This window comes from Thunnus albacares, chromosome 12 (genome assembly GCF_914725855.1).
Source record: "Thunnus albacares chromosome 12, fThuAlb1.1, whole genome shotgun sequence".
NCBI classification, from domain to species: Eukaryota; Metazoa; Chordata; class Actinopteri; order Scombriformes; family Scombridae; genus Thunnus; species Thunnus albacares.
The window spans coordinates 21,553,159-21,568,586 of NC_058117.1; the positions used below are offsets into that span (position 1 = coordinate 21,553,159).

Consider the following 15,428-nt stretch of genomic DNA (forward strand, 5'->3'; position numbering starts at 1 on the left):
ACTCACAAAGAAGTTATAAATTACATTTCTGACATGAAATTACAAAAAAAAACCCCCAAAAAACAAATGTCACTGCTGTCAGTATGTTTGCTGGTAAATCCCATCAGATATTCACTATGTTGTTCACTGTACTGCCTGTACTTTCACCAGTTCTGCATGACTGAGTGCACACATGTGCGCCATACTGATAAACAGATAAAACATCACCTGGTATCATTTTCATGTCAACAGCCCAAAAAATTGTAGCTACATGTTTCATTACTCAACTGTAGACATGAGACTCAATATTCATATTTACGATATTACCACTCAAATAGACAATAATATTGTGATTTGATTTGCCTTTTAATGTGCCCTTATTAAATCTTGTGTAATAAACGTCACATTTTATTGTGCTATATTATGAGGTCACAGGTTTTTATATGATGAGCATTACAAAATGCACAGAGCTCATTTGAACTCAGTTTCAAAACACAATATACAGATCACAAATAAACAGACCAGGACAATTATTGATGCTGAGTTTGTATTTATTGCATGCACTCATGCTCTTCAAAATTTCAAATAATCTCAAATGATCTCAAGGTTTATGAGTTGTGTTGACCTCTGCTTTGCTTCGTTTGTGTTTTTATCTTGTCACTCCCCCTACTGGAAGAATGGTTAACCTGCAGTTGCCACTTTTTAGGTAAATCTGCTCTTGCTGCATGATGATCACCACAAGATAGCACCATTTTCAACTGTTTATATACCTTACAGATCAAACTGCAGTACGTCCTTCTAACGATGTCTCCTACATGTCCTCTTACGTGAAAAATATGAATTAAACTGTACACTATAAACCAGCCTAATGATCAAAATCCATCAATCCATCCATCATCATTTCGTCATTCCTTTATTTTTATGACTCAGAACGTATTTTCACAAGTAATTTCCTTCCTATGACCCCTTTATTGCTGTGTTGTCATCAATGCAAGCCCTACCACTCTTCAATGAATCACATGCTCACAGCGGGCTTAGTGAATGTAAACTAAACAACAAAGTAATGTGGACAACCAAAGTATGCAGATGCCTAAATATTTGATTTTTAACATGTCACTCTAAAACCACGGGCTTTCCACAAGATTATGGACCCTGACTGCAGGGATTTTCTCTTATTATGACATAAGAGCGCTGGTGGGTTTGGGCATTGATGTTGGGTTATAAGGCCTGGATCACAGTCAGAGTTTGAATTCATCCAAAAGTGTTGGACGGATTTGTGGTCAGGGCTCTTTGCAGGCTTGGAAAACCGTTTCTTTACGGACCATTATTTGTGCACAGCGGAAAAGTCATGTTAAAAAAAGAAAAAGTCTTTCCCGAACTGTTTAAAATAGTGTCTAATATAGTTTTGTATACCATTAAAATTCCCCTTAACTGGAACTAAGAGGCCAAGCCAAACCATGAAAAATAATTTCTATTGGTAAACATGAAAATGTGTGTCAAACTTTACTGACGTTGAAATCAGATTTTTATTCTGCTGTATTGGATTTATGCTGATGTGCCCAAACTCAATATTGAACTTTAATGAACTTGAACATCCCTCTGATTATAACTGCTGATGTGTGAAGTTCAAATGGCGGCCAAGCAACAAATATTGACTTCATGAGAGGTGAAAACACTCCTGAAACATATACTCCTCCTGCTTCTTATACCTAAAAATATACCACTCATGAACATGTTAGGGTATCATTATACACAAAGCTACTTGAGGTAGTTGAGGCTTAGCATTAAAATAACAAACACAAACAGTTGGTACTTTTCACCTCTGGTATCACTATTCTGTATTATGATACAAAGATACAGATGTGAAGTGATGAGAGATAACTACGGATACAAATGCTGCGTGAATGAACAATCTACACTAGTAGTTAAAACTACATGTGGAGGAGGCACAGTAAAATGACTTTTATAAATTAAAATGCGATGACCATGCAAGTCTTCTTCTTGAAGACCCCTTTTGGTGTGAAAAGCCTTTCAGCACCAGGCTTGTGTGAGACAACTGTGCCTCATTGAAGTGACGGATCTCTGATCCCTTGGCTGGTAAGATGGAGCCTAGACATTGTTAGAAGTCACAGATACAACTGGACTGAGTTACAGAGCCAAATATAACAGATTACCACTTCCTTCAGCCACTTCCATACACTATGCACTATGTTTGTGTGTAGGACTGTAGTTCACTGGATGCTATTGCGTAGTGAGCGGACATGTTTGTGCAGAAGCTTTGGAGCTTAGCAGTGCTGACGTGTTTACTTTGGTTGACAAATGGGTTTGTCTCGGTACACTATGAGTCATTGCATCACACCAGTGTTACATATTTGATTAGTCAGACGTTCAGGTATTGCCACAGCAAACATGGGGATATGAGATGTTCACTGCTGTTTCACTGTAGTGATAAAACTGCTGTATGCAGCTGCAAGGAAATTGATGCTCTTTTCATACAGTGTTGACCCAACTCTACTATCAGTGTCCACATTTCCCTTGCATGACATCAAGCACTTAAGACTAAAATTGTACAAATTTGTATTCTTCATGGTAGCATTCATATACACTCTAATCTGTTCTGCCATTCCCATGGCTTTGTGATTTATACTTAGCAGGACTTTGACTCTACTCCCAAGGCGATCCTGTGGCTTTTGGGGGAGTTTTTACCATACAAGGAGAAGAGGAGTTTAGCTCGGTTTCCTGTGGGAGGGTTCTGATTTCTCTCACTCTGCATCTGATTCACTCTGCCTCTATTTCTCTCTCTCTTACCTCCACTGTCTTTCTCACTTTCTCTCTTTCCCTGTCTGTTCTCCTGTCCTGGCTTCAAAACTCATTTCTGTTTACTATACACCCTGCACAAATAAAATCGTTTCATCAAATGAAAATATCTTTACCCTAAATCAACATTTGCTGCGTTAAATCTTCAGAACGGTATCTAAGCAATCTGTTATCATAACATTTTGAGCAGCCAGCATCTTGACAGACCAAATAAGGCACACATTGCTCTTCTCGTAACAGGTCATGATGTAAGTTTGTGCTAACTTTCATAAACATATTCAAAAAAGGCTAAAGTTTCTCTATCCTGTTTTCTGTGCTGTTGGTGTCTTTCTCTCAAAGGGAAGAGTGAAGATTTCTGGGTCTATGCTTAGTTTAGTTTCCTCAAAAACTTCCACTCCATACTCAAAAGGCAATTAGCGAGCATTGTTTTTTCAGGAGATAATAGTATTAATGTTACACACGGTGTAACTTGCAATTCTTTACATAACTGGGATGTGATATGAAGCAGAGCTGGATCCAATGTCACATTTAATGATCTCCAAACAATTTGACATTTAGTGTCTTCAAAACATCAGCTTTACATAAAGTAAAAAGCTTTGTGACAATGCATTTTTCAGATAACCCATGGTTCATTTGTCTTAAAAAGTAGGCTAATTTTCTCTACATATAAAGGAAAATTTAATCCTTCAGTTTACCTGGAAAAATACAAATGATCACCAACTTTGGATATGCACAGTTTCCACTAGACTACGGAAGACATTCTCCTCAAAACTGCAGAAAACTGGCACATATCCTCAGGTTTGGTGTCAATTGACTCTTCGTACACAGTGTTCTCTGTGCCAAATGGAAAATGTGTTTTTAAAGTAAAATGTGTGTATCAAGAAGAAAATCAACCGAGGGAATGTCAACAGAATCTGTGGCAATGCAACATAAAATTGAAAATAAATGCATTCGTTCAAGTTTATCTTTAGATGTTTCTTAAATACGCCTCACTGTTCTTTGACTTTCCTTGTAATTTTTATTTTTAGCCGGGGCAGCTGGCACATGAGAGTTGAGAGCAAGTAGACAGGTCCATCAGTGCTGATGTCACCAGCACGTAAACACACACAAACACACACACACGCGCACTCGTGCACCTCCCACTCACTACGACAATTATACTTTTATCACTGTTTGTAACAAGATTAATTGTATAATACAAAAATGAAAACATTAATATTAATATCCAATTCTATTTTGTCTTCATTTCTTCACTTTTTCTGTCATTTGGTTTCTGATACAAACTTTACTGAGCAAATATACTAAAGAGCCTGAAGTTGAAACTGTGCATGACCTATTTTCCAAACATCTCAAAGGCAGTATAAAATCATATTTCTGGAAACCATCTCAGTAACACAAGTTGTATTCTTCATGCTTTTTATATTGTATGCCTTACAAATTGTGGAAAACAGATCTAAATAAAGGTCTGTCAAACCAGTAGTAATTAAGAGGATCTTAATTGCAGTAGACCTATGGTTTATGTCTGTGCAACTCTACTATAAAGCTCTTGCTGCCTGGTGTAGATCACATGCCGACAGCTCTTTCCCCACATTTTCTTTGGCTGGATCATTTTCCATACAGCCTTTTTTCATTTCGGCAGTAGAATGAAAACTATGTCCTTTCTAACCAACTCTGGTATTAACATCAATTTGAGCATTCCTAAGTAAGAACACAGGCATATAGATACGCAGCCCAAAGGGGAAAAAGTGAACCTTCACTAACTCATATTACTAATGTGAACAATGTCCTTTTGATGTCTGAGAGCTTGATCTTTCTTCTTATCTGCTATTCCTCTCCTGTTCCGTCCAAAACAAAACGGCTGTGATCCAAATAAGGAGACAGGCTGGATACTGCCAAAACATCGTCACCACATCGTTCCTGCAGGAGCCTTTGAGCGGTGAAGTTTAGATTAGGGAGGGGGGCACAGTGAGCTCTAGAGTAGCCAAGGCGGGGAGTGGCGGAAAGGGTAAACGGTGGGAAAGGGCTGTCACTTGGGACTGGGGCTGTCTCCAAACCTCTAGTCAAGTTTAAATCACACAGAGCTCTACCGACTCTCAGTTTGCATCCTCCTCTCTTTTGCTCACTCGCACTCTCAGCTCCCTCTGTCTCTCTCTCCTCCTCTCTGCATCTACCAGTTTCTCTCTCTGTCAACCTTGCGAGGGCTCTTGTGACGGGTCTTCCTTTAAACATCTGCAACAGCTTTTCACCTAAAAAGAAATAAAAACTTTTTTTTTTTCTCTCTGAAACCCGCGAGTCACTGAAACCTAACTGTCAACATGGAGGCCATCAAGAAGAAGATGCAGATGCTGAAGTTGGATAAGGAGAATGCCATCGACAGGGCGGAACAAGCTGAGTCCGACCAGAAGGCAGCAGAGGATAAATGCAAGCAGGTGAGACATGGCTGATGCGATTTAAGGGGAACAAAGGATGGATGTGATGGATGACAATATGTGCTCTTGTATAACACAAGTCATACTGAATCTGGAGTTAGCTAGGCAATTTCAATACTATCATTTCATATATAAGATAAGACAAGATAACTTTATTGATCCCACAAAGGGAAGTTGAAGTGTCATAACAGAAAACGAAAGTATAAGAAGATGCATAGTGTAGAAAAGTTATGTTTAAAAAGACTAGAATACTATTATGAGCATCTAATATATACAAGATGAAGCACTGACTGAAAATACATTAATAAGCACAAAAGGAAAGATACTACAACAATATAGTTAAAGTCTGTTGTCCAAATAAATGAATCGTAACAAACTGTAATTTTTAAAGTAACAAAATGATCATTTTTTTTGTTTTACGGTCAAGAGTTTTTGTACGACGTATGCATATGGAAACTCTACTGGATTATTGTATATGTAGATTTATGTACATTTTCCATATCATAATATATATCAGAATGTAAAAGTATTCCAGCACTATCTGGAGCAATAAAAATATCAAAGTTATTGTGACATCTAGTTGTTCTTCCAGAATTAGATTGGAAATAGTGACCTGTCCGTTAAAGTGATTTAATTTGCAGTGTTTTGTAGTCCAACAACAACCCAAATTGAATTTATGTTGGGGAGAAAAAAAGCCAATAAAAGATTAACATATTGGTGTTCTTTTTTTATTCCAATGATAATTGAATGCTCTAAAACAAAAACACTTGTGCAGACTGTCGAAAGGCTCAACACAAAATGTCAAGTATTTCCCAAAGTACCAACTGCTGAAATACAGAGAGCAGCTGATCCTGAGCCCCAGGGTCCTGTCTTCTGGTGGAGAAGGTAGTTTATGTCCACAGGGAGGCACAAACAGAATACCAGAGTGAAGACTACTGGACATATTATCCACAGTGAACCTGAGGGATTCATTGAAGCAACCAAGAACTGTGCTGCAGGAGGTAAAACAACCCATCTATAGCAGCTGTTGCTCTGAATCAAGGGGACTGCATTACCCAGCATCCTTATCTGATTTTAAGTCTACCATGTCAAAACCTCACAAATTCCAAATATCTGTACATCCATATTTGGTGTTGGAGTGCAAGAGCCTCTGGCAGCTTGATATTTCAAGGGCCAACTTGATGATAGCATTCTTGTACCACTTGATACAAGCAAAGTAGGATCTAGGGATGTAATAGGATATTTGAGGTTTCTAAAAAGAGGCAATTATTGCACAGTGGGAGGCGGTGTCTTCATCGTGGCGGTACGAGTGGAATGCTAGAGAGCAGTGAGTTGGAGAGGAATGGACAAAGCCAGGATCTACATTAAAGCAAGTGGAAAGAATCCTCTCTCTGGTGGCTAATGCCCTAATCATACCCTCAGAGAGCACAAGGAGTGACAGTTGTCATTGGCACCGCACATATGGACCCCCAGCATGTCTTACACATCAAGGAACAGTCAGCATGAAATCCTAGAAGATTATTCAGAGCTCTTTAGTTTGTTTGGATGGCGGAGACACAAGCTGTGCTAAGAGATGTTTTCTTTCTTTGCTATTCTTGGCACGACGAGATGAACGTCAGAGTGTAGTTAGGCTGACGGAAGACACTGAAAATACACAAAACTAATACTCAAATATCAACATCTATTATACAAAACAGGCACAGACTAAAGCAGCAATTAAAGGATTGGTTCACCCAAATTATAAAAGAATTTTAAACATTCACTGGCAAACGGCGTCCCGGTTAGTCTCAACAACCCACAGTCCTCATCACGAAGGATTTACTTTGGAACTACTTTCTATACAAGAAATAGTCCTGATGAAAGCTGTTGACAGCATGTTCTGTGGATTATCAAGAGCAATTAAGTTTTAGTCACACTAGAGGTATCGCTCCAAGGATGACAATGAACATTGGTCTACCAGTTTGGTCCAGACTGAAATATCTCAACTATTGGATGGATTGCTGTGAAATTTTGTACAAACATTCATGGTCCCCAGATGATAAAACCTAAAGACTTTGGTGATCTCCTGATGTATCCTCTAGTGCCACCACGGGGTTAATATTTGTGATTTTAAGTGGTTTGTTGTGACATTTGGTGCAGACATTCATGTTCCTCTCAGGATGAATTATTATAACTTTGGTGATCTGTTAACCTCACATCCAGCGTCATCGTCAGGTCCAAATTTTAATTTCTCCAATATTTTGGTGTCTGACCAAATACCTGCAAAACTAATGACATTCATGTCAGCCTGAGCTGTAGTTTGTGTTAAGTGCTACAGTAATTAGCAAAATTTAGCATTTAACATGCTAAACACAGATGATGAACAGTGTAAACATTATACCTCCTTGCCATAGTAAGCATCTCAGCATGCTGATTCTTACTTTACATTCTTACTTTTCCACAGTACAAAGTTGGTTTGGCTTTGCTGTACTCTTTCTGACTATCCTTCATCTTTGTCTTCTTACAGCTTGAGGATGAGCTGCTCGCTCTGCAGAAGAAACTGAAGGGAACAGAAGATGAGCTGGACAAGTACTCGGAGGCCCTGAAGGATGCTCAGGAGAAACTGGAACTGTCGGAGAAGAAGGCCACAGATGTGAGTTCACCACAAAGACGCCATCTGAAACAAATTATCCACATTACAGTGGAACACCACAACCAAAGTTTCGGTCGTATAAACTATCAATATCCTTTTTTCAGATGGACTGAAATATCACTGCATGAGTAAAACCAAAATAAGCAAAGATAAGTTCTTTTCTATCAAATTAGAGTAAAAAAAACAGTGTTCAGTACACTCAGACATGAGTGTTGTTTTACTGCTTGCATTCCCAGAAAAGGCCATGTCTGGACTCGCCTTTAATAGTTCAGTTTGGTTGTTTCTAGAGTGATGACACATAGCAGCAGAATGAATAAAACATTAACATTCAGAAATAATGGAACACTATGATGGAAGTTGTAATTACTGAAATGAAAGGCATTACCTTTTAACCTTCTTTGATCGCAATGAAACAAAGGAATAAAAAAGACAAACTAATATGACCTTTATGTCAAAGGTTTGTCATTATATTGAAGTTAAAGAGGCCAAGTCATTCAAGCCTGAATCCCCTTTTGTGTACCAAACACAGCGGCGCCGTGCAGCATATCAGTCACTAACTACCCACACTTAACTTTCAAGCTCCTACTCAACACCTTAGGATCACCTCGTGAAGGAAACTAACAATCATCCACATACAGTGTGAATAACTTGCATCTTCTAACCTATTCAGTTAGTATCGGGAGCTACTGAGTTATTGGTGGCTCACTGAGGTCTGAAGCAGAGCTATTTCTCAAGCACAGACAAAACTTGGCCAGCCTGTAGTCGACCTGGAATCTCAGGAATGCAGCTTAAGCAAACAGAGAACCCCATACTGCAGTGTCTAATGAAATCAATGCTCTGGCCTTTTTTGGGGCGGAGACATTACACTTCCCTCTGTCTGGCCTTACAGTACATACCTTGTCGGTGTATAACAGGATGACCACTCACCTTTAAAGAGCACTTATTTGATTTATGATCTTTTCTTTTCCTGTGATATCTCAGTTGGCTTAGAGCAGTAAAAGCAGTAAAAGCAAAAGAAATGTGGAGACAGACACAAACTCACTTCAGATTGCTTTTTTTTTTTGGGCAGCCATGACCAATATTATTGACACGACACCCGAGAAACAATGGTTTTCTACAATGGTTTCTCTTTCTCTCTTTAACTTTTGGGAAGATGCATTATATAGGTGTAACAAGACTGCGTTTTGTTGTGCACACATATAACTACCAAAGGGCTGCAACTAATGATTATTTTCATTATCTTTCTTGATTAATCATTTGGTCTGGAAAATGTCAGAAAATAGTGAAAAAAAAGCCTCACAATTACAGCTTTTCAAAGCCCAGCATGATGTATTTTGTCTGACCAACGGTCAAAACTTAAAGATTTTATTATCATGTAAGATCAAGAAAAGCAGCAAATTCTCATGACCGAGAAGCTGGAATCAGCAAATGTAAATGCTTAATTAAATCATTAAAACGATTAACCGATTATCAAAATAGTTGCTGATGAGCTTTCTAATAATCCATTCATCAACTCACCCTTTCAGCTCTAATGACTGCAGTAAAACTGAATCGAATATAAAGCATCCCATGAAAGTACTCAGTGAAGTCATTGTAGCTCTTTAACTACCAGTGAAATCAGGTTAAGATAAGAAAGGTTAAAGGTCAGATCACAGATGATATCTGTCTTGGAGACGCCGACAAATCTGCTTTTCGTATCTACTTCTTCTTCCAATGTGTTTCAACACCGCTCATGCAGGATACTGATACATATATATGTCATACAGGGACAGAAAGAGAAAATAAACCCAGGCTTTGCTCTGAAAAGTGAGGAGGAGGAGGAGGAGGAGGAGAAGGGGGGCGCTGAAAGGAATGTGTCGCCACCCGATGGCTGCGGGTCATGTATGCAACCAAATCAATTTACATTCCAAGCCACTGCAGGTCAACAACCCTTGTTGGAGAGGATTATTACCGCCCCACCCCACCCTTCACCCTCCCTCCTCCTCGTGTAAAAGCAGATCTTTGGACTTTTGATTTCTATAAAGTTTACAACAAGCCTTTCTCGCTCAAACTTTTCCTTTTCCTTCCTCCTCTTCACACCAGCGATCATAAATTATGATCCACATTAGATACGGCTCATACCTGCACATCTGAATCAGATAGATGACTCACATGAGACAACTGTTCTCTCTAATCAGAGCAGAAAAATGCAGCCTAAGCAACACCTTATTTGCCATATAAGTCCACAATAGCAAATCCAGACTTCCACACACACATACACACCTCTTTTGTGAAGGAAAAGAGCAATGCCTTCCCCCTCCTAAATCCTGTGATGTCATCTGAGACAGGCTTCTTCACAGGATTGGAGGATCTCGCCATAAATTTCCTGAAAACTCCCAGCCCTTTTTTTCCCCATCCCAACACTGCACGTCCCTTATTTCCTGCCCGAGAAAAAGTTTTTCCTCGGTGCTTGCAACTTTTGACGCATATCAATACCTTTTTATTTTGGGATACACACTCCTCTATTCGGGTTTACATTTTTATTTTTGCCTTTTTTTGAGAAAACAAAGTAGTCGAGATTATGGAGGTGGTTAAGAAGAAAATCCAAGCCCTCCAGCAGCAAGTTGATGAGGCAGAAGATCGAGCACTGGCAGTACAAAGGGACTTGGACACTGAACGGGAACTGCGCGAAAAAGTGAGATTATTGAACATTTATCCAATGAAAGACACATTATTAGGGTTTATCTTTAACCTCTTGCTCATCTTTATTGATGATTGTAAATAACTGACGCGAACACCGTCAGTGTTGAACTGCCGGTAGCGATAATAATACTCATATAACACTCCTATAACAACCTCAGAACCCAACCTGCGTACTCCAGAAGTACATTTGATACTTATATCCTCTAATGTTTCCATAAAGTCATTTTAGAAGCTTATCGGAAAAGTGAGTCATCATTGTGGCGACATTCCTTCGCAGACTTTTGTTCGGGTTGCGTTATCTAATTGAAACCCGCCCTATACCGTGTAAAACAGTTGTCAAAGTGGGGTCCGGGGGACTCTCAAGGGTCCTTGAGTGGGTTTCAGGGGGTCCCCAGCAAAAATTGGAATAGTCTAATTCATTTTCACCATAATTACGTCCATAATTAACCAAATGACAGAATGTATGAGTATGTTGGTCATGGGTTTCATACGCTTTCTGCCACAGGACATCTAAAAGCAAATCAGACGGGGGACACTGAGACAGAATCTTATCAAATGGGGGTCCGTGGTCTAATTTGTGTCAGTTTAGGGGTCCTTGATGTGAAAAAGTTTGAGAACCACTGGTGTAAAACACCCAGACATACTTCCAACACCCTGAGTATCCGATATAATGTTAGTGTGGTTGTATGAATACAGATTTATAACATTTTATAAGCTTGGATTCTTTCCATCAGCTGTTTCGGACTATGGAAATGGGTTTTTTTGTCAAACATTCAAAAGTCTTTGTTCTGCTCGCCCTTTGAGCTGTTTGGCAGAATAATGTTTGACACATATCTTAAATGAGGAGCTGCAATCCTCCTTGCTCCTCCTCGGCCTCTCGCTACACAGGAAGAAGAGAGCAGAGGTGGTTATCTGTGACATCAGTCCCACAGGAAACAGGCTGACAAGAAGCTATCTGTTGTCTCCTCAGACATACATGGGTCCACATTACAAAAGTCAAGCCAGCTGTGCCACTTGAGATGTGTCACAGGGTTTAAACTTTGCCAGACCGTGAGTCTACATCAGCATGTTTTTTTTTTTCAGGCCATCTGGTCAAAGTACAGTGTCTGGTCAAGCTGCAAAGTTCAGAACATCATCAAATTCGTCACAGTAGTTAAGAGTGAAATGGATTACACTTAAGAAATCTGTGGCAGAGGGAAAAGAAAACAGGAACACATGCAATATCAGAGTATTGCACATGATTCCAGAGAGTAAGGAGGGATAAATAACAGCATTTATATATATATATAAGTATATATGACTGAACAAGGAACTGACATCTGCTCAAAATCCTACAAAATGACAAAAACAGAACATTTTCACAGCTTAAACATTCCCAAACCACGTCCTTCCTCCTGAGGCAAAAACATGTTTCCTGTCTGACCTATGACCTCTCTCTCTCTCTCCCTCTTGCCATACTTCTATAGGCCGAGGGCGATGTGGCATCCTTGAACCGCAGGATCCAGCTGGTGGAGGAGGAGTTGGACCGTGCTCAGGAGAGACTGGCCACAGCCCTGCAGAAACTGGAGGAGGCTGAGAAGGCTGCGGATGAGAGTGAAAGGTGACTGTCAACAGAGGCCACATGAGAGGATTTTTATGTTGTATTCACTAATAGAGATAAAAGTTTAAAGTAGAAATTATTGTCACCATAGGTGTTTTCATTAGAAGTCATAATATATTAACTATAAAATATAGATCAACATGTCATCAACTACAAAACAGGAAAATGGTTCTTATGACTGGAAGCTAATAATTAATACTTTGTCTACGTAAAATACTACATTACCCACAATCCTAAAGCAGGAAACACAAATGAGAGACATAGTTGTTACCATGTAGAGTTTAACCGCCCTAAATTTTCACAACAGTGAGAAAAGAACAAAGTAATATAGTTCCCTTTAATGACTGTAGCATATTTTTTAAATTATCTCTGTTTGTAAAATGCTTGCGACATCTTGATCTTTTAGAGATAAGAAGCTCATTCATTGCCAGCATTCATTCACAGTTTTAGCTTAGCCTTCATGATGTTTTTTTTAGTGTTTTATTTAGTTTAAGTTGTGAGATATTTAAGGAAAAAAATGTGAAATGTAATCCATCAACCAGGGTCAATGACAAATATTTTAGTTGACAAGTTTTTGGAGCTTCTGATTCTGAAAATATTTAGTTTAGTGTAAGAAATTCAAAGGGATTTTTTTTTTCTCAGAAAAACTCGTCATGGAAAGCAAACCAGAAAAGAAATGCAAAAACAGAGTTGAAGCATCTTCATAATGTTTGGACTGAAGCAGAGTGATTAACCACATAAATTGTTTATGTGTACGTTATTGCATAAATGATATATTGAATTGAAAATGACACCTCAAACTGACAAGTTATGTAAGTGTCTGACAATACTTTGTTGCATCAGAAACGTCTTCAAACGTGAGGTCTCCTTGTAGTCTCGCTGTGCTAAAACTTGTGTGTATATTTCCCGTCATCAGAGGCATGAAGGTGATTGAGAACAGAGCCATGAAAGACGAGGAGAAGATGGAGATCCAGGAGATGCAGCTCAAAGAAGCCAAGCACATCGCCGAGGAGGCCGACCGCAAATATGAGGAGGTAGGGGGCGCACATAGATCACATTTCAGCTGACTTCCAGATTTTAGATGAAGCTGATGCCCTTTTTATTTTTGCCTGACTGTGATTTTATGTCTCTTTACAACCAGGTCGCCCGTAAACTGGTCATCCTGGAGGGTGAGCTGGAGAGAGCAGAAGAGAGGGCAGAAATTGCAGAACTGTAAGTACAAATACATCAAAAAAAGTTACATGCATGTTTACAGACAAGCTAACAAGTCGACTTCAAACATACTAAATGCCAGAAACAGTTACTGAAGAGAGTTTTTAATGTTTTGCTTTATTCCTACAGTAAGTGTGGAGACCTGGAGGAAGAGCTGAAGAATGTCACCAACAACCTGAAGTCTCTAGAGGCTCAGTCTGATAAGGCAAGTTGTTTATCTATGCTGGTTGCTTGACCTGAAAATGATGTCACACTTTAACACTCATATAATAGTTATGACCCATTACAACCACTCAGCAGCTCACCTGGATATTTCACCTGCCTTTATGTCCCACACCCTGTCCTGTAAAACTAACATCTAATTTTCTTAAAAACAGACAAATGTCATTAAAATGTGTATTAATGAAAAGTAAACGTGATGTTATTGTGTTTGCAATTAACTGATTTCCTTCAACTATTTCTCTGTCTGTATAGTACTCTGAGAAAGAAGACAAATACGAGGAGGAGATCAAAGTCCTGAATGACAGACTTAAGGAGGTGGGTGTCTATCTGCTCAAGCTTTATTTTCGGAGGTGTGTGAAGCTGTTTCTGTATGATTAATATGTTTATTCTCTTTCCGAAGGCGGAGACCCGTGCAGAATTTGCAGAAAGGACAGTGGCTAAGCTGGAAAAGTCCATAGATGACTTAGAAGGTACACTTTTGATCCTTCCTTTAGTAGCTGCAGTGATCGTTTCTTTACTCAACTTTTCAAATCTTTGTCGTTAATTTCCTTCGTCTTTTTCTCTGATCTGACCTCGCTGATTTCTCTCTTTCTCCTCCGCATTTCCCTGCACAACTTCCTGCATTTTCCTCTGAACCTGCTTTCCTCTCCGCCCTGCCTGATCTTTGACCTGCAGACGAACTGTACACTCAGAAGCTGAAATACAAGGCTATCAGTGAGGAGCTGGATCATGCCCTCAATGATATGAACACCTTGTAAACCTTGTATCTAGCTCATGGTGTTTTCATTTCTCTTTATCTCCTTGTCTGATTGGAAGCACTTTGTCTTTTCTCCCTTTCCTCTCATTTCTCCTTTTCCATTAAACTGAAGCTCAATAAAGATATTTTCTCTTTTACCTTGTCTTCTGTCTTTTCAAGTAAGCCTGCTTTCCACAACTCTACCACTGCGCTTTTCCCCACTTATGGTTGAAAGTTATATTACACTCATGCCTTAGTTAAACAGTCAGTAATACAGTCATATAATAAAGTTTCCATATTTATTGACCACAGTAGAAAAGTCAGAGTTTTAGGTTTACATATTGTACACAAGTGTTTTCCTTTGCTTTGCCTTCTCTAAAATGATCCGTATTTTATTAGCTTTCATTATTAACTTTATTGGCTATTATTGCTCTTGTGACACTGCATTTTATATCTGCTGCCACTTCTTTTATTGCAGAGAACCTATCACACGCGAAAGAGGAAAACATAGGAATGCACCAAGTCCTGGACCAAACACTGCAGGAGCTCAGTAGCTTGTAAAATGCCAAGAAGAACATCAAACCAATAAAAAAAAAATACATTCTTTTGTTAAAAGATATTTTCTAAATGCCATCCATCCTCTGTAATGTCACTCTTTTCCCTGGTTGATAAAACACGTGTACCCCTTTTATATATTTATGTTTCTTTTGTTCCTTTCCCCTTTTTATAACATTTTTGGGTCCATATGATTTTCAGTTTCGGTGCTAGAAATTGTGTTGTCAACTAAATTCTGAGCACAAATAAAACTGATGATGATGACAGCGTTCATGCAGTTAATTTGATGTGTTATGTCGATTGTGTGTGTTAATATGTGCAGCTGTGTACTATATGTGTTTGTTTATGTCAGTGAGGCCGTTTCAAAACATAGCTATCAATTGTAACCTGAGGAAGAGCTCCTCCCTCAGTTTACATGTGCTAACATGCACAGTGTTTTCTGCTCTGCAAAGAAAGCAAATTCTCCAAACGCAAGACCAGAGATAAGGCTCAGCTGCCGGCCCCTGGGTCGCACACAACAGTATTGTCAAAGAATACAGTAATTTAATGTTTTCTGGAGTTAAG

At 39.0% G+C, this 15,428-nt stretch overlaps 1 protein-coding gene across 4 annotated transcripts; it reads left to right on the forward strand.

Moving 5' to 3' along the window:
* The first annotated feature begins 4,821 nt into the window (after positions 1-4,821).
* LOC122994048 (tropomyosin alpha-1 chain-like) lies at positions 4,822-15,128 on the forward strand. 4 transcript variants are annotated; one of them, XM_044368583.1, is made up of 9 exons: positions 4,822-5,225; positions 7,732-7,857; positions 12,006-12,139; positions 13,056-13,173; positions 13,281-13,351; positions 13,481-13,556; positions 13,826-13,888; positions 13,974-14,043; positions 14,249-14,467. In XM_044368583.1, exons 1-9 carry the CDS (start codon positions 5,112-5,114, stop codon positions 14,329-14,331), a joined length of 855 nt encoding a protein of 284 aa, XP_044224518.1. In that variant the 5' UTR covers positions 4,822-5,111; the 3' UTR covers positions 14,332-14,467. The 4 variants fall into 4 exon arrangements, with proteins under 4 accessions (XP_044224518.1, XP_044224517.1, XP_044224519.1 ...); XM_044368582.1 differs by lacking the exon at positions 14,249-14,467 and adding an exon at positions 14,788-15,128 and having other exon boundaries at positions 4,823-5,225; XM_044368584.1 differs by lacking the exons at positions 4,822-5,225; positions 7,732-7,857; positions 14,249-14,467 and adding exons at positions 10,217-10,531; positions 14,788-15,128.
* The last annotated feature ends 300 nt before the right edge of the window (positions 15,129-15,428 follow it).